The 26,779-nt window shown below is 38.9% G+C and overlaps 1 protein-coding gene across 7 annotated transcripts in view; it reads left to right on the top strand.

Moving 5' to 3' along the window:
- Positions 1–26,779, top strand: part of myo9aa (myosin IXAa) — a 110,664-nt gene that overhangs the window by 46,390 nt on the left and 37,495 nt on the right. For 5 of the 7 annotated variants that reach the window (XM_044354782.1, XM_044354835.1, XM_044354790.1 and 2 more), the window contains exons 3-9: positions 14,323–14,417; positions 14,503–14,565; positions 16,476–16,575; positions 18,730–18,783; positions 22,797–22,894; positions 23,149–23,275; positions 24,564–24,653. In XM_044354782.1, coding sequence (XP_044210717.1) covers positions 14,323–14,417; positions 14,503–14,565; positions 16,476–16,575; positions 18,730–18,783; positions 22,797–22,894; positions 23,149–23,275; positions 24,564–24,653 — 627 coding nt within the window. The remainder of the gene's footprint in view (positions 1–14,322; positions 14,418–14,502; positions 14,566–16,475; positions 16,576–18,729; positions 18,784–22,796; positions 22,895–23,148; positions 23,276–24,563; positions 24,654–26,779) is intronic. The other 2 variants (XM_044354799.1, XM_044354806.1) reach the window with 1 other exon arrangement.

The following is a 26,779-nucleotide window of genomic DNA, read 5'->3' on the forward strand; positions in this document are numbered from 1 at the left end:
TATAATATAGTTTGTTGGTTTGAGTAAAAAAGCTGTGGATGTATCATTATGTGAGGAATTTCTTGTTTTGGTTTACTTAAATCAGTAACAACTACATGAAATAAAGCAAACTGGAGCGCCCTGGTAGCCAAATGGTCACAGTACATAAATAACTGCAACATCCCTGGTTTGACTCCGGTTGGGGACGTTTGTTGCGTGTCATGCCTCTCTCTCTCACCCTTGTTTCCTGTCTGCTTCTCCACTATCAGCTGTCCATTAAAGGCAAATATACCCCAAAAACTTATCTTAAAATAAAGAAATATGGCAAACCTTCCACAAGTAGTGCAGATAAAGGAGAATTATATGTTTAAAATAGGAGATTATCTGTAATTCTGTCTTTCTGCCGCCTTAACAGACAAACTTTTTCTTTTTCAGTGTAAGGGAAAACGAAAGACTCAATTTAGGTTTTTATCTGACTCCGCGCTGCCTCTCAGTCTAACAGCATCATTCACCACCTGAACACAGACAATGATTAACACTGTAGTTTCCTTTTCTGCCTCATTAGTGTTAATGTTTAGTTAAAATAGGTTTATGTTCTTTATATGTGTTTAAAAAAACCAAAACAAAAAAACCCCACTGTAACAAAAAAGTACCTGAAATAATGTTGTTGCATCAGTTTCAGTGCGTCTTATTCTTTTCAGGAATTCAATACAAGTGTAAAAATCAAACTGTCAAGTGAGCTGTCATGTTGCAAACCACAGTCACACTAAGCTGTGGTTAAAATTTTGTGTCTATTTGTGTGATTACAGTACAAACCATGTGTGGAGTCAAAAGACAAAAATACCATCCAGGCTCCAGACACTGATTCTGATGAAATTAATATCTAAAGATATTAAAGATGTGTCCCTACTGTTATTTAAATATTTAAAGTGTCTTTGTATTACTAGGAATTTCTCAGTGTACTTCCTCTTTATTCTGCTTTTAAAACAAACGTCTGTTTTTTTCTTTTTCTTCGAAATGATCTGATCTGAATCATATCCAACTTCCTTGTTTCCGTATCAGCTTAACAACATCATTCAGAGAGCTACTTTTGCTTTCCCAATCATCATGAGTATAGATTCACACATATTTGTTTAGCTTTGAGAATAAAATAAAGGTGGAAATGCTCCTGAAATACTGGCACAAAGTCTGTGTAGATCTCTAAATTTTCTTTACATTTCTCTCTATCGCTCCCTCTTCCTTTCAGTCTCACTCATCTGTATCTCCTCATGCTTTCATCCCTCTCCGTGCCTCTCATTTACCTCATCTCATTACCACGATGAAACACTGCTCTATTGTTTTACCCCAGAATGTCCCGGTAAAGTCGGTGCTGAAACAAGAAGCCGCTGCACTTGTCTGATCCCCGTTCCTGTTTGTCCCGCCACGCTTTGTGCTCTCTTAAAGTTGTAAGGAAATTAACTTTCAATGGATCTGGCTTTATTCACATTAACCCTTTTCTCACACTTAAGAAACCAAGCACTCTTATGTAACACTGGGTCAAAAGTTCAGTTGAGGAAATTTTTTTTTTTTTCTTTGAAATTGTCCCATGGCAGAAGGAGCAGGAATAATGAGGTGAGTGACCGAAGAACAGAGCAGACACTGTTTGCCAGTGTGAGAAATGACATTGCGTCAAAGGCATCTTGACAATGTTTGAAATAAATCCAGTAAGACAGCTGTGCTTCACAGAAAAAGAAGGGGGCCTCCGCTACAAATAGTCACCCTACAGTCAGGACTGCAGGTTCAGTCATCTAGTTACACTGCAGAAGAATGTGGTTTAACTTCTTTTTTGGAAGAATGCAAGACGGCTGGCTTGCCTTCCTAATTTCGTGTTTTTTTTTTTTTTGTTTTTTTTTCCGATGTAATAGCCCAAAAATACTTCACCCCTTTCGGTCTGCACTCGCTGGAAGATATTCTCCCAGACAAGCTCCAGGTGCAGTATCTTCTGTCTCTCTCCTGTTCATTCAATGGACATTCATCACTGTCAAAATTCAAATGTTCCAGGCTCAAAAAGTAATGCTGCTCAAATTTGTCAATTTATTTTTTTTAAATTTGTGTTTTTTTTGGTTTCTTTCAAGCAATGATTATAACGCAACCTTTTTTTTTCTACACACATAAGTTGTTATAACATCAACAGGAATGGGAGAAAGAAATGTGACAGTATGGATGAAAATCTATGAATCATGGTGAAATATGTGAACAGTAACCTTACAGCGAGCCTGATTTGTGCTGTGAGGGATCAAAAAAAAAGATAAGCACAGATTGTTTTTTTTGCTCCGAGTTGAAACATGTTCAGTTCTTCTTCACATCTTTGCCTCGATTAACATCTTTATATTTGCGTAAATTGACCTCACGTTCTGTCTGAACACATTTTTAAGAGGTGTAACCTTTTTAAAAGAACATTCCATTAATTCAGCATTGCACTCCTACAACACTATCTTAACTTTTTTTCAGTGGTAATCCCCAAAACTTTGATGTGTAAACTCAGCGGAGTTCCCCTTTCGATGTGATCTGCTCGGGGTCACGTTAACTTCGTACTTCTGCATCTGTCCAATATCCATTTAATCATGCTGCAAATGATAAGAACAAGATAACTGTGTTGTTGTTTTTTTAAGCCAATATTCACAAAGCGGCGGGCTCGGAAAAAGTCCCAGTGTGAGTCTTAATTTCCCGTTTCAGTTTCTAGTCGTGTTGAAATGTCACCTCCTTGCTTGTGGCCATACATACAGCTGAGCCCGGTCATCAACATCTCCAATTTTAGCTGCGTATTGGAGAGCTCTGTGTGTGTAAACATACTGTACACATAGCGATCCACACATGTGACTCTCGCTTCTCTCTCAGTATGAGTAGATGTGTGTGTGTGTGTGTGTGTGTGTGTATGTGTCTGCTGGCAGGGGGGGATTTCTGGTGGGAACTTAAAAACAAAGAGGACTAACCTTCAATTTGTATTATATAATAAATGATTTATAACACTATAGTATAGTTATTAGCAGGCAGAAGTGTTTATTAATGTATTTAACACCTATAACTTCCTCTGTAAGTACAGACTTACACTTACAAATGGACTTATGTCCGCTCGGAAATGCTAAACGGGGGGCCTTTTAAGTGTTACCACTTTCTTTTGTATATATATGCTTGTGCACCGGTATCAGTGATGAATCAGAGAAAGTGAGGGAAATCAGAAACACAACAGAGCTGGGATCAGATGCCAGAGGAAGCTGACCCCACACACACTCTCTCACACACACACAAACACACACACATATCTTTATTGCAGATAAGGAATAATAACTGGGAAGCTAACTGTGCTGACTCACTACAGAAGGAAAACAAGGAAACCTCAGAAAGCATGCTTCCATCCAATAATGGTGCAGGCAGTCTTCTGACCAATCAGCATCAGATGGAAAACCAAAAAGGAGATCAATGAGGTCTGTCATTGATAGAAATGTTGAGCTCAGTCCTTCAGTTTTGATCTTAGTGTCACTTTTATACCAATTAGTGTAAATGATGAACACACTGTGATGATGCTTCAGTCCTTTTCAGTTTCATGTATTTTATTGTTTTAGGGTCAATCAAAGTCTTTTATCATTGCTCTTATCAGTATTATTTTATGTTTTCATCAAGGTTAAGGGTATATACTGTTCACTGTGGATTGAGAACAATTTCCTACTCCTGGCCTTTGTAAAATCCATCACTTGACACAAACAACAAATAAGTTGTATCTGTGCTCCCGACTATTTGTTTATACAGAGTTTTCTCTTGTAATTAATGTTGATTACAGCAAATGGAAACATGCTAACTTACAGTAGGATCAGATTATGATGACTAAAGTCTCTCTCTATACCTCTTAGATCATTATCAGTGAACACAAATTAATGAAGCCATTCAATGTGTTGTGGTAACCGCCATTTTAAAAAAAAAAAAAAAAAAAAAAAAAAAAAATTGAAACCACAGATGTTATGAAATATTTGGTTCCTAAATACCGTACTGGCCCAAATATAAGACGACCCTGATCATAAGACAACCACCCTTTTCCAACAGCTGTTTTTGGAAGCGGTCAAAAATGATTTTCTCCGGCAGTTAGCATTTGTAAGACTGCCTGTTTGTCTTTTTGAGCTCCTTATCGTCTGTGACAGTGGTATTTGGCAGCTTGACATATTCCGTTTCTGCAGTAGAGATGTCTGAAGATGCTTTGGACTCATTTTCACTCGTCATGAATTTAATTCCTCCGTAGCAGAAAAACATGTTACATGAGCCCTCAGAAAACTCCTACAGGTTAAAGTGGACTAACTCAAACACTGACTGACTCTAACACACTCACTATAAACAGACTATAAGACAAGCTTAGCAACATTAAGGCTACAGACAACTCATAATGCAACACCCCGTGTAGGTTGGTTTTACATCGGTACTTTATCTGATGTTTTGAACACGTAATTGTCTAGACCCTGAATATAAGATGACCCATTTCCTGTCTTATACTCGGATCAATGCTGTAAACTTTTCAAATGCATCTATTCTTGTAGTAGTCTATTCTTCGTAGCCTCTATAGTCTAAATGTCTCTTTATTCTAGTGTTTGTCTTTAAGAGTCTGACTGTGCAGCAGGAATATTGGTCAGCATTCGGCAGGCACGTGATCAGCTTGACTCTGTGGTGGGTGGGCGTGATGTTGATTGCGTTACCGCGGTAACTGCAGCAACTCTATGGTTCACCAGTATTGCTAGATCCCCACAATTTCCTGGCTAATATAGTCTCACTGTTCAAACACAGTACAATGACAGAAGACTCTTTACTGCCTTTATTTAGGCAAATCTGATAAATTCCAGGTTTTTTGAAAGTGTGTGAAATGCAGCAAATTTGGTTCTGACTGAGGAGCCTTTTGTAACTCAGGAATGTGATTTTTTTTTTTTTTTTTTTTCTGACTCATCTTCTCTAATTCAGAGAGGTTTATGTTATATGAGAGATGTCTCTGATAGCTGAGGAGTCCTGCAGCTCCATGATTATTTTTCTATTAGGCTGGTCTTTCATCTTCATCCCTGTGACTAATGTTCACTTCCTTCTTACAAACTCAGGAGGACTTTCTAATTGAGCCAAATACTTCAGTCAACCATTGCATTGATCAAAAGGCCACTGCTTTTTCAAATTAGTCTTCTGCTTCATCATTGTTCTCTCTCTTTGTTTCTCTCTCACACACACAAATCTCTACCATCTTGTTCTGTATATTTTTTTGTCTCATAACATGAGATTCTGTCCACCAACTGTCACTGTTGTTCATGTCACAAGATACGGTTTTATAGACGTTACGTCACAGTTAATTAAATAAAAGAATTTGGCCACAAGCGAAAGTAAACACGCGTAATTTGCTTGTTGAATGAACAAGCTAGCAAGCTAATTATATTTTAAGCACAAATGGCATGTTTGCTTTGAAATATTCCAGACACAGGCAGAGCATCATTCTTTAATCTAAAATCTAATGTCTTAGATCTGTGTTTTAGAGTTGGAGAGATGTTTCCTTTTAAATATTCTGAATAGTATTTTTTTGCCTTGTAATGTTAAACAAAACAGAATTTTGAAGGCAATTAGCTAAATATCTGAATATGAAAATATAAGATTTTACATTTAGGCTCTTACAGAAGTGTATTAGTGCCACAGTGCCAAAACAAATGCTGTTTGTCTTTGTTGTGTTAAAAATTTCTCATTTTAACAAGGTATTTTCGCAAGATATTTCTCATGGTATTATGATCTTCTCATTATTACTACATAAAAAACTAATTCTGTTTTACAAGAAAGGTTTCTTGTTATAACAGTACATCACTTTATGTTGTTGCTTCACAAAACCTTCCCTTTATTATACAAAACTGACCTGTCTCATTAAACAAGAAACATTTCTTGTATTGACATCATTAAAAGAACAACTCTCATTTTATTTCTTTTAGTCCGAGGTGCACTTTATGCCTTTTATTAGATAGTGCTAGTAATGCTGTGACGATATGGATGTTTTCTTACCGCAGTGAAAAAGCAATGTATCCCCACAGTTTGCCGGTTAATCCAATAAGGCCTACAAGTCTTTATAGTCAGGGGTTCCTTTTTATGAAAATCTGAACCTGAAATTCTCTTGGACACAGCAGCTGACAAAAACCCCAAACAAACTAATTCTGAGGTTTCTGGCAGTTCATTCAAGCCTGATGCCTCTTGCCAGTGTTGCACAGCCTGTCAAGCTTGGCGTCTATAGTACTAATTTCAGTGGACCATCAGATCTGCTCCCAGGGGGTGTTTGAGGCCGAATAATGTTGAGCTTTATGTGAAATTATGTAAGACAGCAGGATCTAGTGCGTTGTTGCAGAAAAAGTTTGATTCTTCAAGCTAAGCAAGGGACCTTACCAAACATTGGCACAGTTTTAATTGGCTGAATCACATTTTCCTGCGTCATTTAGTGGTTGGATGTGTTTTGCATGGATACTCTTCGCAAAAAAGAAAAAATGTAGGGACATGATCTGTATCTCTTAACTGTAAACAGAGGTGAAGTGTTTGTGTTGCCATCCATTGTGGTATTTCACTCATTATTATTCAATAGTTATTAAAGTATGCAAAATGACAGTATACTAATGTTTTGACAGTTTGTTTTAGGACTGAACACTTAACCAAATTGATCAAATTATCAACATAATGAATCTCTTGCCAAGCTACATTTACTCATAGTCACATCAGCAAAATGATTAGTTGATCAACAGAAAATTAATTGCCAACATTTTTAATAACAGATTGATTGTTAAAGTCATTTATTAAGCAAAATGTCAAATATTTATTGGTCTTAGCTACACAAATATGGGGATTTTCTGCTGTTATGCTCTTTGGCCACAAAAAAACAGGAGACACACCATGTTACAGGAGTAACAAAAGATAATTTATTGAATCATATTAAACAAATTAACTAAATATTTACGATATGGCATGTTGTATGGTGCATAAAAGAAGCAAAAACAAAGAACTAAAGCAACATTACCAAATTAAAAAGTCATCCACGGGGTAGACGGGGGAGCTGGAACAGCAGCCGAGTGCACAAAATGTCAGCCAGAGAGCAGCTGCTAGCTGCGGCCAGGCTTTATCACTTGGGAACACGGACGCCAGGTGTTCCCATTCGAGCCAACGAGACACCAGCAGAGCAAAGCAGACAGACACGTGAACACATAGCAAACCAAAGATGACACAACAGGGGTCATCACTTCTGCTTTAATCTGTTTTTGTATCATCGTAAATGGTATATTTTTGGGTTTTTAGATGGCTGGTCGGACAGAACAAACAAACTTGAAGAAGTTATGGGCATTATCTACAATTTTTTTGAAGTTTTACAGACATTGAACAACATTTAAAGGCTCTATATGTAGGAATCAGAAACTCCCTCTCATTAGTGACACCGGTGGCCATTAAGTGAACTGCAGTCAGCATCCTGTTGCTGGCGCATGTGCTCACTTACTGAGCGAGCAACAGCACGAGACGCCAGGTGATGTCTTTTGCCTCACTTACACTTTTCAAATGAACATTAAAGATCTCTAGTGTTGTGTTTTGCACCATGACCTGACCTGACCCGCAAACCACCAATTGTTTTTTTGTTTTTTTTACCAATCATGTTTACAAAAATGAGCCGTGGCCAGGGAGCAACGCCCTGTGGTTTTGTTGTGAAATGTGTGTTTATTACCGCTTTTGGACTACCAATAGAAAAAACAAAAGGGGTAAGCTATGTTCTGCGATCGCTCAGGAACTCCTCCTTTGTTGAGTAAATAACATTTTAGCTGTGGTGGTCAGGAGTGGGTGACTTGTCATTGCGGCGGTGTTTGTTGTGAAATGTGTTGTGGTTGATGGAGGCAGCTAGCTATCCCATTAGCTAGAGAGCTAATATCTGCAGGGTATTTCTACTTGGATAGCGCTGTTTTTGTTGTGGTCGATGCGGGTTGTATGTTAATGTTAGCGGGAGAGAGGCAAGGCACACGAGAGTGCGCAAAAATATCATATCCATTAGATTTTCGCCGAAAATTCAGCCCATGTCCTTCACATAGAAATCAGTCCACAGGCAACACAGACAACCGAGAAAGTCAGAAAGTCAGGGTCTCATTTTTTTAGGTTCTGTTACAATCCATTCAAACTATTAATAAATGTAAATTGCGTCATAATTCTTACATATAGAACCTTAAATCAATTAATTGAAAATACAATTTACAGATTAATTGATAATGACAATTGTTAGTTGAAGTCCTGATTGCAGATACCTATAAATAAATTGTGTGAATCCCACATAAATCAACTGAGAATAGCAATAACAATCTGTCGCAATCAATAGAAGTTTAACCCATCAGCCCACAGTTTACTCCTTAACTATTTAGATTGTTAGTAGTCAGGACAAACATAACTTATCCTGCACTGAATAAGTAAAACAATAGTTGTCATTACATTTAACATTATCAAAGTAAATTCATCAAATGTAGTTTTAGGACTTATTGTCCAACCACAGAGTTTTTTTTGTACTTTATGGTGAGATTTAAAAGAAGAACTAGTGTATATTCACTGCTTCTATTGCAGGGAGGAAAACCTCCCTCTTAAATGTTTTACACTGACCGTTAAACCTGTGTATATATCCTGCCTCAAACACATTTCACAGCACTGTTTGGAGAGAACCAGCTAGTGCCAGGACCCACATCCCACCGTGCTCTCGCTTAGTCGGGAACCATGACTGCGGATCCCCCTGTGATTAAACAACCGCAGTGACCACAGTCCACTCTGGCCAGTATGACCTGAGGTGTGAGATTACAAGGCGCATGGTTATAAATTAGCCTCAGGAGAAAACTGTCTGCCCACACATGCCGTGACATAAGCATGATACATGTCGGGCTTAGTCACCCGCTCTTTCACTCTATTGTTGACATCCTGTCCTCATACTGTGGTGGATGAGTCTGCCTGGTAACTGGCTCGGAAGAGGATGTGAATCTACAGGAGTTAAATTAGTAATGCTTCTTAGAGTGGCCAATGATTCACACAAGAGTAATTTGCTCCGTAGCTACTGTCAGTGAAAGAATGCTGAAAATTTGGTGACACTTTCCTAAACCAATTAGCAGTCAGTCAGTCACTCAGAAGAATGCTGTTTTTATCTCATGGCCCATCTGACTTAAGGCAGTTTGAAATCTGGACAAAGCATTTCTCTGTGCAATTTTAGGCTGCCCTGTCACATGACCTCCAAACACAACTCAGCATGGAAATTCATTTGTAACCTTAAGCAATTGATGACTTTCTAAAATATAATCCCTTTGTGAGTTAAATCAAGCACTCTTTTGTCTCCACTTTCTATCCGAGTGCTGAGCGTGACCATTCCATCTGTTTGAAACACTCCCAACTCCCCGGAGACTCGACCCAGGACAACAGCCTGTCTTCCTGTTTTCCCTCTCTCTTCTCTCCTCTGCTCTCCTCTCTTCTCCTCTCCTCTCCTCTCCTCTCCTCTTGAAGAAGTCACTAATGAAGTCATTCTCCTATGATTAACGGCCATGTGTCTCTTCTCTACAGTGCATGAATCAGAGCGTACAAAGGCAGACAAAGACCCAATTACCTCACTACCGACAGGAGCATTAATAGGATCTCAATTGGATGCCTTTGTGTAAGGCAGGGCTGGAAGTCTAATTTATTTCCTAGAAGGAACTGCTAGCTTCCTTTTTTATATTGTGATTTTCCTGTTACAGATCTGTGACCTAATGTAACTCCTGACACAATTGTTTATTTATTTCTTTTTGGCAAAGCTAAAGTTGTGCAGATCAGTCGGCCAGACGTTACATGATTTAACTACAGTGTCTTATTGACTTTTCTTAAAGGGATCATATCATGGTTTTTGTGATTTCTCTTATTTTTATACTGTTAAGATGTTGGATGTTTATGTTAAACTTGGTCAAAGTTCCAAAACTTGAGGTGAACATAAGTAATAATGTCAGATTATTCACGCATGCCCACAAACGGCCGTCCATTGGTTTCCTTTGTCGCTGAGTTGTTTGTTACCGTTGTCCGCTTGCATATTTCAGATCAGATTTGGGTTCAGAAATGTATGCATGTATTTGAGAAGTTTCCATTTTGAATAAAGAACGAGAAAAAAAAGTGAAATTCTACTACTGTAGTTTGTTTACGTTGCCTCAAGAGCCATTGGAAGTCTGCCAAGGGGCAGCTTCTGGGAGCTGACCAATCAGAACAGAGTGGGTTCACTGGGAGGGGGGGCCTTAAAGAGACAGGAGCTAAAACGGCCTGTTTCAGACAGAGGCTGAACTGAGGGGGCTGCATGAAGGGTCAACTGAACTGAAGTGTCAGAACTATTGACGGCTCTGCTCAAACTTACTTATTTTGTTAGAGGATGCAATGACAGTTGTGTCATGAAAAACAAATAAATAAAGCTCCCCTACATCGTCATTTTTGAAAATACGAAGAAAAAAAATGGATGAAAAATAGGTTATTATATAAATGAATAAACAAATTAAATCCCAAATGTGTTTTTTCTCTGTCACATTGAAATTCCTTGCCTGAAGTTTTGAGGAATGCTTCTGCACCTCGTCGATCAGGACTTGTAGCTCGCGGTCTGAAAACTTGTTTTTTCTCTTTTTCTTTGCCGTTATCCTGCCTACTGTGTTCTTGGTGCAAAGGCAACATTTATACTTTGCCACATGGGTAATTGCAATCAGACACAAACCAAGGGCAAATTGCATTCAGCTGCAAAACTTTATGGGCATGTTTGTGCTGTAATATCATTACAGTGCAATGTCTATTGTGAATCGGACCTTGAGACGATGCAGATAGTGGTTGCAAGTGATGCACATTTCACGGTGCTATCAGTGGCCACAATCCATTCTTTGTGAATTCACCCCTCAGTATTTTATTTATAAAAACATCACATCAGTCTTGTGGCATCCTCTCTGTCCGTGCTGCTCTAAATGGCTTTGACCGAGCCTGTAGACAGACACATTACAACCAGAACGCACTGGCACCATCTCAAGTCTGTCATTGGTCTGCCTAAGGCTCACTCTGTGGTCTGAAGCCAAGAATAATGTTGTTGACCTATTGGAGGGACCGAAGTGGTGCAAATCGTGTCTGTACAAACAGTTTCAGCTCTGGTGTCCCTTTAAGTCTTTGTGACCATTCGAAAGTTTAAAAAAAAGATACTCAGAGTACTCCTCCACTGTTATACATTATAAATCTTTGATGCTTAATGAAGCCAAGAAGTTATTTTATCATGAAGTGTTGTCATTTGGTGTTTTAGTCTCTCTGAAACTGCTTTGTCTATTTAAGCTTAGGTTAGTGACTTCTTAGATTTCCCAGAATAACTTGACAACTCCCACAGGAGAGAGGGCAAGAACAAATTTGAATAGTTGTGGGTTGAATGCATGCTGTAGGTGGAGAGAGCAATAGTGCAGTCAAATAACTCTTGCAGTGAGACAAAGTTGAGAGAAAGTTACTCAAATCACAACATGCCTTGTTGCTGCTTTGCATTCTGTTCTGTTGGGTTTACTTTTGGTGGAAAAACAGATATATATCTGGCTCTTCTGTAATGCATTTTTACGGATTCAGCTTTTTTTTTCTGTTGTCATGTTAATATAGATTGCTCTGTTGTATTTCAGCAAGGGAGTCTCTGATGTTATAAGGCCAGTGTGACTGATGTTATCTTTTGTATTCTTGGAAATCTAAATGGTGGAATTTTCTACTAGCTCAGCGACCTAATGACAGCTGCTCTCTCTGGTGGCTCTTTTCAATTTATTTTGCATCAATTTACATGATGTAATTTAATGTTGATTATAGTTTTCTTGCAGCACCATTCCCTCAAGAGGTCAGTTTTGACATATCTTCCCTTTCGGTTGTGAGATTTGTGTTTTATTATATGGAGCTTGCCAAGTTTAGAAAGAATACAAACTGTCGGCTGTAAAGCTGTCTTCCTTAACTATGCATCTTTTTTACAAAGACCAGGTGGATGAATACACAGTGCTTGAATATAAATCAACTTTCAGTATTTTAGTTGTTCCACATCCTGCTTCCTGCTGGCCCAACACAAAATGTTGAATGTCAAGCCATTTAGCAAAAAACACAGCAAGTTCCAATATCTGCCTAGTCTGACCCGAGTTCCTCACCCTGTCTGCGAGCAGGTTGTTTTGTCCGCAAATGTTAGTGCTTGATTTTTATTGGCTGTCCATTCAGGAAGTTCTTACTACATAAGGATGGTGACTGATGGTAGTCTGCCCTCATCTGACCTGTAGTTCCTGAACCAGGCAGGTTAGCCAGTTTATAGAGAGAGTAGTGGGGAGCTCATCTGGCAATATTGAATGCATCAGGTGTCACATTTTAAAACCCACATGTCTGGATGTGAAAGGATATCGTCACTGTTCCTCAGTTTGACCTTGTGTGCTCTTTCTTTGTCCAGACAGCAGAGCTGAATATGTTTTTCCACTCTGTCTGCCCATTTTAGTGATTTTTTTTTTTTTTTTTTTTTCAGCATGGTGAGTCATAAATGAAGAGCGAGTTCATTGCAGTGATCCAGTTTCTTTGAGCCAGGCCCTACCAGTAGCAGAGAGGCCAAATTGTCTTGGGTTCTTTTGGGCCCAGAGTCCCAAAGGCATCTTAATGGAATGATAATCTTTGCTCATAGACTTACAGTGGGAGAAAATATCATCTTAACCTTAAAATGCGTAAGAGTCCTGCCCTGCTCTCTGGAGTCAGAACAAAGTTTAAGTTACAACACAATGGCGTGCTCTTGATTTCTACTCAGCAAGTATCCAGATACTAGGACTAGGACTGCATTATAAACTCCTGGCTCCGCCATCTTTTGCAAAGAATTACTTTACCTGCAGACATTTCTGCTGCAGCTCACCACAAACTGTGAGTCAAAGTGTCAACTGTCATTGACTCTCATTTGGAAAAACAAAAAGCAGAGTTGGATCGACTTGTGTTGCAGCTTGCACCTGGAAAGTAGAACTGTGTCCAGTGCCTGTGTTGTGTAGCAGCAAAGTGACAAGCAATCATATCCCACCCTGAAACAAAACACCATGTTTTTTTTGTTTGTTTTAATTCAAGTGAAATTCATTGACAGATGATTTGCAGTTTGCAGTGCGTTTCAGCTGCAAATGTCCACGCTCAGGATCAGTCGACAGCGCTTTGATGTTATCTATACAGGCTTGTTGCATATAGGCATTAAGGATTCAGTATGCTTCAAACAAACTATGTTGTACAAACACGTCTGAAGGCAAAAGCGTAGCTGCTCCAAGTAGCCACACTCTAACACCGCCGCCAAGGAAGGGATGAGATGTGATGACTTGTGCAAATGGGCGTAATGGTGCACAATTGCTCTCCTCAAATGCATTCATGGTGTTGCATTCTGTTGCACACAAAAGTGATGGGATCAGTTGTGTGAAGAATAAGAAAGAGCTTGAAGTTCAGATCCTCCGAACACTTGCCAATCGGTACATGAAGTCGACGTGCTTGTTGGATTGTTGGTTTCGAAAAGCTACTAAAATAGTCACTTCCTGGTTGGGGGGAGGGAGTTTGAGGTGCTGCTCATCGATCTAACAAGCATTTCGGTTGAAGCATACTGATGCATTTAGCTTCCTCCTAGCATGCTTGCATGTTAGTAAGCCTGCAAAGCATCGGCGCTGGTGAAGGGTGGGGTCATGGAGGGGTGTTTTCCCATTCCACAGACACAGGGCTCGGGGTAGCTCTAAGTGATTCACTGAGGAATTTGTTTACTTGTGGCGAAGCTACAAATAACTGCAGGGTTTATATGGGACGAAAAACTACTTCCCCTCCAGGCAGCCATACAACATAAACAGAGCCGCGAGGGGAAATACTGGAGCGTCTTATTAAAGCACAACCACTACACATGTTCCACACGGCCACATGGATCCCATTACTCACTGAGGAGCTTTTTTCCATCAGGACTGCTGGCCCCAGCTCCTTCATCCTCACTCTGGCAATTTGTCTTACTCTGACTTAAATAGATCCTAAAACCATGTTATTAATCTGTCTCGGGCTGACGCTGTTTGAAACTATGCAAGAGGAAAAGCTCGCTCCGCGCCATCCAGACTGACAGTGTTTCAAGACAATGTTTGGCGTGAGGCCAAAGTTTCTGTGCGCTTGACCCACAAACAAATTATCCACACCTAAAGTCTGTTCAGAACTTGTCCTCAAACCTCTGGCACTAACATGTGTGTATGATATGTAATATGAGGCCTCTTCTCATTTATTTTCTCCAGTATGTATTTGTTTTTTTTTTTCTTACAATGTCTTCCTCTCTTTCCCCTTCAGGCATTTGGGAACGCAAAGACAGCCCACAATAACAACTCAAGTCGCTTTGGCAAGTTCATTCAGGTGAACTACCAGGAGAGCGGCACTGTGAGAGGGTAAGAAACCAGAGAGACAAATGTTTATCATTTTATTAATTTAATCATACATTTTATAGTTAAAACCATCATGATTCATTTTCAGAGCATATGTGGAGAAGTACCTCCTGGAGAAGTCGAGGCTGGTCTATCAGGAGCACAATGAGCGGTGAGTACTTCTTAGAAAAACAGATCATGATCTTTAAAAACAAAACTATATGGTTACTGTTCGATAAACAGGAAGTGGCACTGAGATAACTTCACTTCTGAGAAATAGATTTAATGGTTCTGTTAAGTGTGGTTAACTACAGACATGTGGAGGTAAAGAAATACTAAACAAAATGTTTCTGACGTACAGCTTTAAAAACTTTCCGTCATATTATCAACATTCACACTTCTGATCTTGTGACCACATTCATCAAGCAGAATCTTGTGTGAGTGTAATTTTCAGGGTGCTTATTTCAATAAAGTTCAAAAGGTAAAGTTAAAGGACCCAAATATGGCCAAAATGTAAAAAAAAATACAACTGTTTTCTTCCTTATGAGGCTAAAACTTAAAATGTGGAAACATTGCAAATTTTTGGGAGCTTGCAATATTCAGTGTGCGTGGACAACTTCTCCTTTTCCAACAAATCCAGTTGTGTCAATTCCAGCACATTCTTATGTGTTATGCAAATGTTATATGACATTTGAACTGCACCATCCATAAAACCTTATCCTGTATCTTGAGAGGATTTTTTTTTTCCAGCAGCCAAGAATAAAATAAATGGAGTTGAAAAAATGTGTGTAAAATCTGAGTAAATTTGACTCAGAAAGCCTGTAGTGTGAGCTAGCCAACATGTGAGTCATAGAGCAAATTGAGCTCTAAGAGGGGCTGACACTAATGTGCTCTTCTGGCTGGACGGTGTGGCGAGGGTTAACCTCACCATGGGGGGCTCACAGTGGGCCCCCTGCGTTAGCCACCTCTTATTGAGATGGATTGCTGACTCCATACCCATAAAAGCTCGTATGTGTGTGTGTGTGTGTGTGTGTGTGTTTATTTCCGAGAGGACCTTGGTCATGCAGCTGCTGCACATGTTTGACCTCTAACCTTTATGCTGCATGCTTACACACATGTACACACAAACAAAATGAGATAAATGGCCTGTCATGATTTTTTTTTTTTCTAGTTTCTGCTTTTGTTTTAGTTATGTTAGCATTGTGGCTGTAGGGAATTGATGTTGGTCCATTAGTTCAACGTACTTGTCCAGCAAGTATATGGCCCTCCACACAATGAGGTAGAGACATTCAACATTCATGGTCTCCAGTCTAGATCATAACTTTGGTGATCACCTGATGCTTTTTTTTACACCAACAGGCCAAAGTTTCTGTCTGTCCAACACATCATTTGATGACAGGATGCCTCTAAAATCAATTACCAAATAGCTATCAGCGTCAGCTTTCCCTTTCTAGTATAAATGAATATTATCAACATGCTGACATGCTAACATGCTTAAGATTTACTTGTTACACTAACATGCTCTATGTATGTAACTAAACTTCCTGTTTTCACGTTGGCATGTTGACACATAAAATGCTAAATGTTAGCAGACTGCCAAGCTAAACATACACATACTGTATGAACTTCCAGCTGTTGCTCACTAACATTTTAATATCTACCATGATGGCTAACAAGCCAACCTAAACAGTTTGACCTAATCAATGTAACTATTGTTGTAGCAGGCTCATTGTGAGCTGATAAATACTAAATGTTGATTGTTAACATGCTGCCACATCTGTGTTAACATGGTAATGTTAACATGAGCCTATTAAAGTACAACTTAGACTGAAAGCTGAGCTGAAAACATTAGCTTGTGCTCTTTTTTTTAGCTTATAGTGCTAATGTCTTCCCTACTTTTGCTAACCAGTAAATAATATAATAATAAAAATATTTCTGTCCCATATTTACATGGCATTCTCATCTAAAAATGCACAGAAGACAAATTTTAATTTGCCAACATAAAGCTTGCATTTCTTATGAGTTTCAGTTGAACTAACAATAAGTGGAAATGTTCTTTTTTTATTTTTACCTGTTTTCTAGAAACTACCATGTCTTTTACTACCTGCTGGCAGGAGCGAGTGAAGAAGAGAGGACGGCCTTTCACCTCTTGAAGCCTGAAGAATACCATTACCTCAGTCAGGTGGGACTTTCACCATCAGGCTCAATAAAGTTTTTTACATTAAAAAAAAAAAAAAGGGAGCTCAAGTAATCTTGCCTGGTTTTCCTGTATGGTGGTTGTTGCTGTGTTTATCTTTCTAATCTTTTGTCTTTTGGAGTTTTGTGTTGAGGGGTTTTTGCCGTAGTTTCCACTTATTTGTAGAGTTGTGTATGTATACGTGTCTGTATTGGTGTCATCTCATGAAACTACAGACAGTTACTTCTGCCTCAGTCTCTGCAAACAGGAAAGCGAGAGAAATCAGGACACAAAGGAAACACATTCCACTGTTGGTGGCTTTCAACACCTCTTACATAGTCCCTCTCTCTCAGTCTCACACACACACACACACACACACACCAAGACCTGTCACAGTCCTAATGTCTTCACTTGTTTCAGAGAGACCGGAAGGAGTGTGTGTGTTTGTGTTCATTTGACAGTGTATTCATTTGTGTTTCGTGTGTGTGTGGGTTTGGAAGATACATTTTGGTCCACATTAACCTTTGACACATGCACTCACTCACTCACGCACACTCACAAAGACCGAAAGACAGAAATGGTATTTGTCTGTTGTCTCTCTTGCTCGTGGTGCTCTCAAACGGATGCCGGTTTCACATAACCACGAAACAAAGCCACAATAAAGACTCACACACATTACACGTATGGAATGTGGATGTTGAGTAAAACTTGTTGCGTCTCTGCTGCCGAGCTCTGACAGTCACGCCATGACAACCGGCGACCCGCTCCCCTCCTCCGAAATCCTTACGCCTACACTGAAAAGAGCAGGGAATTCCTTCCATTCCTGACGTGCAAACACACAAACACACATGCATACACAAACATATATATATACACATTCTTATTATTCTTGCCCTCTGTTCATAGTCTCCCCTTCTCTTGTATCTCTCTCTTCCACATTCCCTTTTTTGTCTTTTCTGTGGAGTTTACATAAACATTCACACTCTTGCACCGGCCAGAGCTCTTGCATGGATTTCACAACCCCTCCTCCAGTCCACACAATCAAGACAACTTGTTTACAAGCTACGTAAACATTGTTGCAGATGTGCCAATTTCGTCGTTTATTTTTCACACCAAGGTCCTCTTTCATAACTCACTCTGCATTTTGCTTTGAGAAACCACACTTATGATTTTGCATCTTGCATCTCATGCATCAGTCCATTAACTACAAGTATGCTGTACATGTAACTGGTCACTGCACAAAGCAAACTATGAGTTTTTCGGTTGATTTTCTGCTTCTGCTCCAGTTTTTTTAACTACAAAATGAAAATCAGTTTGCAGAAACTTTATATTGCTTGAGTATGAAGGAATTTGTGTCCTTTATTTTTCATTTCTCCAAAGTTCAGGTACTAGAATAGTTGGAAGTTAGAAGTAAAATTATTAAGTTGGCGTTTTTAAACGTCCTTACTGTTGTGCACTCACAAGATGCTGAGTAAAATCCAGGAGGCAAACTAGCAGACAGGGACACTGACAAAAAGAGTCTTTGAAAACATAATGCAAAATAATGAGTTTAATGTAAAACAGTAGTGTATTCTATATCTCAGGCAAGTTTGAAGTGTCTGCAAGTTCATTTTCACACGTTATCTGCATCAGATCAGAAATCATTGGCTTCCTGAAAGATAGCAAATGAATCATGAAAACTCATAGCGTGCTTTAGAAAACGTTCCGCTGTAATCTAAAATAAAGCCAATCATTCGTTTTTAAATTCTGAATGCGCATGTGTGTTGCAAATCTATAACTTTCATTCCACCCTTTGACCCCGCTTTAACGACTCAATACGTTCAATCGCAACATGTGCTTATTGTTTCGTGTTTGTGAATGCTTTTTTGTGTGTGCCTCCATCTCTCTCATCAGCGTCTACATGCTTCTGAATATTTGACTCATATCTGATTGTATGTACGTGGTATTTGTGTGTGTGTGTGTGTGTGTGTGTGTGTGTCTGTATGTAACGAATGCAGCTGTGAGGCCTTTCAGTAACAGCATGGCCTTCCATTACTGTTAGTAGCACATAAATCTGTGTGTGCGTAGTACATGTTTAAGTGTACAGTATGTGTTGTCATTGGAATGCTGCTGTCTAACCCTAACCTCGCCCCCCTGTAAACTCTGCCTTAACATTTCCAGATGACAAAGAGAACCCACCGACTGCACTGGGACAGTTACTGTGAGAGTGAACCGGTCAGTATCTGTGCTTCAGCTGTGTGTGTACATGTGTCTGTTGGTTGCTGGAGGAGAAACCTCAACAAGTAGTTCAGTCACCTGAGCACTTTGCAACTCAAGCCACACTTTTTCCCTGCACACTCCTTCCCCTTCACTCATTTTGTTGCTTTTTGGATATTTCCTGGTTTTGGTTTGGGTACTGTTTATTTTAGCTTTGTTTGTCTTTCCCTGTTGTGCTGCTTCTCTGAGTTATGTTGGTATGTCTAGTCATATCCTGGCCACTGTAGCTGCCTGTTTTTGCTGTAACCTGTATGACTTTTTTTTTTGATCATTGACAGTCCAGTGTTTTCTAGTACTGATAGTGAAATACTCCATGCTGAAAAAAAGGTCCTCACTTAATTACAGGAAAAAAATGTTGCTGATTTTGAATTACGATAATTACAAATAAATTATGCTAGAATATGAAAATTAATATAACAATCTATCTGGCAAAAAACAAAATTGTTGTGAAATCTTTGTCGTTGTACTAATCATCCAATCTGTGGCTAATCTATGATTTAGTTTTTAAAATGTCAAAAAATAGTGAAAAATGACCATCACAATTTCCCAGAGCCCTTAGTGATGTCTTCAAATTGCTTGTTTTGTCCCACCATCAGTCCACTTCCAAAAGATATATTATTGACTGTCAAATACGACAAAGAAAAGCAGCAAATCTTCACGTTTGAGAATCTGAAACCAGTAAATGTTTGGCATTTTTACTTGGAAAAATAAAACGAAAAACCTGAAACGATTAATCAGTTATCAAAATAGTAGATTCTGAGTTGACCGTCGGACTAGTGTGAACCAACATGATCTGAGGCAACCATAGCTGGTGACCCCTGAACCTTTGACCCCTCTGCCTTCACTCGACCTTGACGTCTCATTCCAGCATTTCACTGGTGCAAGTGCAACTCAACTATGAGACAACAGCTACTAGTGAGGTGCTTTCCATCCACAATATATGAAATTACTCTATTTTGAGATGTTTTTTATCACCTCCTGCAAAAACAATTACAATAGCATCACATTTCTCAACTTTAAACTTCAACAGTAAATATGGGATTCTGTTTCCAGCCCCTTCAGTATCATTCACATCACAGTTTCTGTACGACATTAAGCGAAGTCTCTTAACTGTTGGGACTGACAATCCTGCTCAGAGTTCATGACTAAGAACTTAAGATAGACACTTCATATCATCAGATCATCCTAGTTGATAAGTCCAAAAGGTTCAACAAAGTGTAAACATGTTTGTTGAACTAACAAGATGTTACTTAATTCTCCAGCACAGATTTCCATTTAGATGATACGTCGAAACTAGGCGTCGTTACTTCATTGTACAGTAGAATACTTTTGTGTAGAAAAAGCAGGACATAGTGATTAGTGCTAGTTACTGTAGATAAGAGACACAACATGCAAAAATGACTTCTTATAACTGTAGGTAAAACAATGAGCTGGTTACCACAATATCAAGCTTAGCAACACAAAATCAGAGAAGGTTTTCTTTTTAGATTCATCATTCTGCACAGGTGTTCAGCACTAATACTCCACAAACAGCTGCCCGGATAGACCAGAATGCATTGCAGCCAGAAGACATGTGTTAGTGTTTGAGTAAGGAGTGTTCACTCACTAGTTAGTGACAGAGTTACAGCATGTTTACACACTCATACCTTTGGGCACATACCTCAAGGCAACATTTTTTTATGCTCAAAGACACACCCTCGATTATCAGTCGCTGGATCTGATTGAAATCACAGCTGCCACGGTGGAAATGCAGTGACTGTATGATGTCAATGATCAAAAATGTCTTTTGGGGATTTGTGTTGGATTAAGTGGTGGGAATGAAGGTTTCTGTTTGTTTTATTAACACATGTATGTACCTGTGCACTTAAATTCTTCAGTTACATTTGATTAATTCATTAATTTCAACTAATTCTATATCAGTAAGTATTTTTTTAAATACTTACAATATTGCAAGATGCAAAATGTAGTTTATGTAAACACAGAGTGAAATGAGTGAATAGAAAATATTGTAAATATGCAGTGATTTCCATGTGATCAACCCTGCAGTGAAGCTCTTTATTATGAAAAAGTTTAAAAAGGAAATTATACATATTGCAGTCAACTTTCTGAATCAGATATTTCATAATTTTTTTAACATGGCCAAGTAAACAGCTATATTATCACATGTCAGCAAAGGAAACATGATTTTTTTTAATGATTATTATGACATTTTAAATGTTGTTTTGTTTCATTTTGAAGTCATTTATAACATCTGGACTCCTTAAACACCTTCTCAGAACATTGACAGATTATTTTCACTGGAAGGATGTCAGAACAAGCAAAATTGACCTTTTTTTTATAGACGTAGATTTCCCTCCTCTGGAAATGTCACCAATAGGTCAGGGTGAAGTTTCTGCCATGAAAGCAGAGAGAGTGAGGCAGGAAGGAGACACGTTGGCGTAAGTGTGAGTCTCATGTTTAGAGTGTTTGTCTTTCTGAGGCCTCGGTATGTGATAATTATGGCAGCCATCATGGAACGGGCCCATAAAGCAAAGAGCAGAGCTCACATTACGGTGGGTGTATGTAGTGAAAGACTGCGTAGTTATATCGTTACATCAAAGCGTTCGTATTCTCATCTGGGAAAAGCTCTTATCATAAACAGCTAAATACGTTTACTGCTTCTCATTTGCACTTGTGTGTTAAATAATATAACTGTTAATACACGGTACTTAAATACTCTGTTTACTTTGAAGTGCATTTACTCAAATACTATACTTATGTACAATTTTGAATTGTATTTTTCTTGAGAATTTTCATTTTAAGCTGCTTTATACTTCTACTAGTAATATTGTACCTTTTGCTTCACTACAGTACTTTTATTTGACACCTATAGTTACTAGTTTCTTTGCAGATTACAAAACGTGATTAGTTTATAAAATATTATGCACGGCTAATAGATTAAACTATTCAACGGTATATAAACTCAGTAAATTTAGCTCCTCAATCAGATATAACATTAAAATGTTGCTTATACATCAGTACACCTTTTGTATCCATCATTAGAATATGTTTCATAAAAACTATTCAGAATGGAGACATTGATATGATACTGAGGTTCATTTTGCTGCTAATACATTCATATTTAAGTGAAATTTTTATTTGCGATGTAGTATTTTTATATTACGGCATTTCTACTTTTACTACAACAAGTGCTTCTGCTGGTGACACAATAAATATGTTGTTTGTTTTTTTTTGTCACAACTAGATCTATGTTAAAATTAAATTTGTGAAAAATGCAAGATTTACATGCTCCAGTATGTAAAGCGCGTGCGTCTGTGAGCCTGCATGTCTGCACCTCGTGTATTGCATGCAGTGTGGAGAATTTGCGCCTGCCTGTGCGCAGTTGGACATACAGTAAGTGCCTGACTCCAAACAGCAGTGTGAATGAGTAATCATCCTCATTGTATCAATACAAACTTGTCCTCCTCTGTTTCCTCTTTGCTTAGTTTAGATCATCCTCCGTCATTCATAAACAGGAACCCATAAATTGCTGCTCTTCTCAGCTCTTATGCCAGCTTGCCAGATTTCTGCGGATAGGTTTAAAGGGAAACTCGGGCCAGATTTTCCACTACAGGAGCAGAATCTGCACATGTTACTGTTGACAAGACACTCTGCACATCAGTCCAGAGAGTTGTTGTTTTGTTTGTTCCCAAGCTTCTTAATGATAGCTTATTTTTAGCACGAGTTACTCATTTCGCCTGCTTCAGGGTAATCTGCTGTTTTTTGTTTTAGCTGCAATGTAAACTAAAAAACTATTTTAAGCGTCTTAGCAAGACACTGTGTAAACACAAAAAAACATTTGTGCACTGTGTATGTCAACAGTATTTAGCAAGTCCTTCTGAACTTCATAGCAACTTGTCACTTGGCTTCCAGACCGCCGTTTCATAACGACTGCTGTAAGCCTGATGTCTCCCGCTTTTCACATTTTGCAGGACTGCTTCACGGTTGAAGGAGAGGACCTGAAGCATGACTTTGAGAGGCTTCAGCTAGGGATGGAGATGGTGGGCTTTCTTCCTGCCACGCGCAAACAGTGAGTAACACACGACCGCAATAAGCGTGTGATAAGAATAAGTTAAATAGTCGCCCAGTGACAAATTTGTTGTGCAAAGAAGGAAGAAAGTCTTGTAACTCACAATACAAACAGCAGTCACATAAATGCCCATAAATACCATATAGACATATTAGGAGCTTTCATTCATTTGATCCCCAAATCCACATTTTTTACGCTGCACAATTTGAAAAATGTGATTTTCATTGTCAACATTATTCTTGACTGTTGTTTAGGATCTTCTCCCTGCTGTCAGCCATCCTCCACCTGGGCAACATCCGCTACAAGAGGAAAACGTACAGGGACGACTCCATCGACATCTGTAACCCAGAGGTGCTGCCTGTCGTCTCAGAACTGCTGGAGGTACTGCAAGATAATGTGTTTTGTTAACTGGGAAGACCGGAACGATAATTTATACACACATAGTCTACTAAAAAAAACTATTTTGCAGGTACAAAATTAAAACAGTCACCAGAGTTTAAATATGGGGTGAGATGCTTTTGCATAATTTAGAATTTAATTATCCACTCAAAATTATATCATGCACACAAAGATTGTTAGGTCCCCAATGACGCAACAATTTCCTGAAAGCTCTTATCTGTTCATTGGGTAACTTACAGGTCTGTCTGTCCCTTAGTCATTCATTCATTTTCATGTCTTCTCCAGCTACACTACTAGTGTATTGATCAGACATCCTACAGTACTTCCTTTTCACTGAGCGTTATCTTATCTTTATCACTTTATCTTAATGTTGTTATTCAACAGGAACTAGTCCTCAACATCCATTAAGTCAGTCTTTTCCTGTTAACTCTGTCGAGTGACGTCGGGGACGTGCGTTTCTCTCCATTCAAAGTTCGGTTTGCTCGAATTTCCTCGGAGCCTGTAGTAGTTAATAAATACACACGGGGCCCTAACGTTTACATTACCTACTGTAGAGATTATGGTTCAGTGACAGTAGAGCAATATCCTAGTGACGTGATTTAAGTGTTATTGTTTGTGGATCATTAGCTAATTGACTGACTAGACAGGTTAAAAATTGAATTCTCAATGTATTCACTGTCTTTATTATAAGTTAATAGATATGTGTTTGTATAGAATTCTCAGGTCTCCCTTCTGACTAGATGTCTGTGCTGACAGCAGGATGTTTGTGGGACATGCAGACTGATAAGAAGATGGGTTTTCAATACAGAGAACATTGCTATTGTTTTTTTATGCATACTTGTCATCGTTCTTTATGGTATTTCTTATGCACTGGTCTACTTCCAATCGTTTCTAGTTGTTTCTTACTTTAATAATAATAATAATAATAATAATGATGATATTTTCTCCTTGCACTTGTACCTGGTCAGATACTTTTGAGTCACTGTCCTCTGATGCCTGAATGTTTTGCCTTGTTTGCATGTTGCTTTGGATAAAAGTGTCTAAACAGACTAAAACTAAACTGACGAAGATGAAAAGCAGCTTGAATAGAAAGTGTTAAATTTCCTCTCAGCAAGTCAAAATGAAACAAAATATACATACGATGATGATCAAGGGTTCTGTGGTCACGGTGCACACTGTGTCATTTTGGTACACAAAAAGACATTACAGTGAATGATCAACTGTTCAGTTGAGACGTAACTTTCACTTTCTCTCTCGCTGTCATGACCAGGTCAAAGAAGAGATGCTGTTTGAAGCTCTGACAACACGGAAGACAGTTACTGTGGGAGAGAAGCTGATCGTTCCTTACAAGCTTGCAGAGGTGAGACCGCAGCAGTACTAATCCCAGATAACTATCGTCGGACTAGCAGCAAAATACAGTTATAAATACAGAAAAGCTACATAATACGTATAGATGGAAACACCTGGTGTATCTCTGCTTGCATCGCTCAGTGTGCATCATCTTAACACACAGGGTCAGTTATTGTATGTTTGAACGTTTTCTTATGCTCAAGCTAAGTAACATCCTCAGTAATGTGACAGGAGGCACGCTGCCAACTCAATAACTGCTCTGTAGCCTCGGCTCTCCAGTCTGACCCGGCCATGTTTACAGGACAGCGTGCACCAGTACCGGATCTCCTCCTGCCCCCTCCCCCCCCCCCCCCCCCCCCCCCCCCCACTCTCTCTCCAGCTCTTCCAGCAGCCTGTGGCCACACATGAACACACATGTACACATAGTCACTCTGACACACACACACACACACATGCACAAAGTCATTCAGTCTGTTTAGAGAGAAGGGAAGGCATTTCAAGCCCCTCTACAGTTTTCATTGGGACCCCCGCTCTGAAAACAAACACACGTCATGGTCTGCAGATGAGAGCCATCTGAGAGAGAGAAGAGGGGACAACACGGATATACAGTGTAACATGCCTGTCTGCAGATGGTTTCACACAGATTTAGTTCATTTGGAAAGTCCTCATCGCGCCTCATCATCTCATTCCAGTGATGTCAAATGTCGAATCTTCTCTTGCACACATAACTGTGATTTGGGTTAAATGTTTTTGCTTATTTTCCAGTACAAATGTCTTTTAATAATCACCCCCCCCCCCCCAAAACAGCCACAGCAGTATTTTACCACAAACTATCCCAGACGACGGCGATGTGTTACACATTCCCATCAAAACGGCAACAACTTCATAATGGCCGTTAGATGTTTAGGAGCCATTTCATATGAACAAACAATGATTGTTTTGGTAGCACACTGGGTGGTCTTAGTGTAAATATTGCTCTAACAGCCACAACAATCTCATTGCCTGTTAACTGAAATCATACACTCGAAAACTTCAAAGAAATCTGAACGTTTCTGTAATGAGTTTTTCACCATTTGTTCAGAGTTATGAAGCTATTTCCCTTCGAATGTTTTGAGTTGAATTTCCTCTAAATAATGAAAAGCTTATGGGTAATTAGACCACAGTATGTATGGAGTTCAGAATAATATCTGTCCTGACTCATGAAAGGAATATTTGAGGTTGCTAAAAATATCCTGGTTGATTATTTAGAAACAAAAGAATTGTTACTTTGAGTAGCCACTTCATGGTTTGTTTTGTTTTTTGAAGGTCACAGACTCACCTTTGCTTCTCCAAGGTCAAATCTTTCCAGCGGATATGCGAATTTGAACGTTTTCTCTCAATTAGGAGTTTTTAAAAAAAATGATTCAGGACACTGGTTCTTTCTCAGTCTACCCCAAGGTTTCAATACTGGGCACATAAAACGTAATGTTCTGTATCTTCCAAACATTTCAAGTCTAACTGATACTAAATTGCATGTTTTTTCTGCTACAGCATGCTTATATTCTCTGTAAACCCCATGTTCTTTTGAAAACAAAAGGATTTATATTTTACTTTTTTTTTCCTTCATGATGGCGTCCCCAATTTTTGCATTACTCTTTTAACAGATTTTGAACAACAACCCCAGAGTTTTCCCGCTGAAGTCTCTTTCTTATCTAACTTACAAACATGAAAACACTCTTTTCCTGCACCTCAGCTTGTTGAACAAGCCACCAAACAAACATTTGTCTGCTAACCACTAATGTCAATTTGCAGACTAGATAGCTAATAAGCTGCTCAGCTGCAGCACATTAAACAGCATAAAAACATGTTGTTGTGGTCTTTACTCTTCAATACCACTGCTAACAACACATTTTCTGGCCAGTGTTTGTAAGCTACAGCGTTTTCTTTCTCATGCCCTGCCCGAGATCAACCTGCCAGCCATTGTCAATCAAACACAGATACTATATATATATATATATACACACACACACAATCTTTGTTTAGCCTATTAAAGCTATTCTTTCCATTAGGCCTAGCTTAAAATGCTAACCTTCTACAGCCTCATCCATCAGAACTTGGCAGATCAAACTTTCTGTGTCACACTAGATCGGATTGGCA

This window comes from Thunnus albacares, chromosome 1 (assembly GCF_914725855.1).
Source record: "Thunnus albacares chromosome 1, fThuAlb1.1, whole genome shotgun sequence".
Taxonomy (NCBI): domain Eukaryota; kingdom Metazoa; phylum Chordata; class Actinopteri; order Scombriformes; family Scombridae; genus Thunnus; species Thunnus albacares.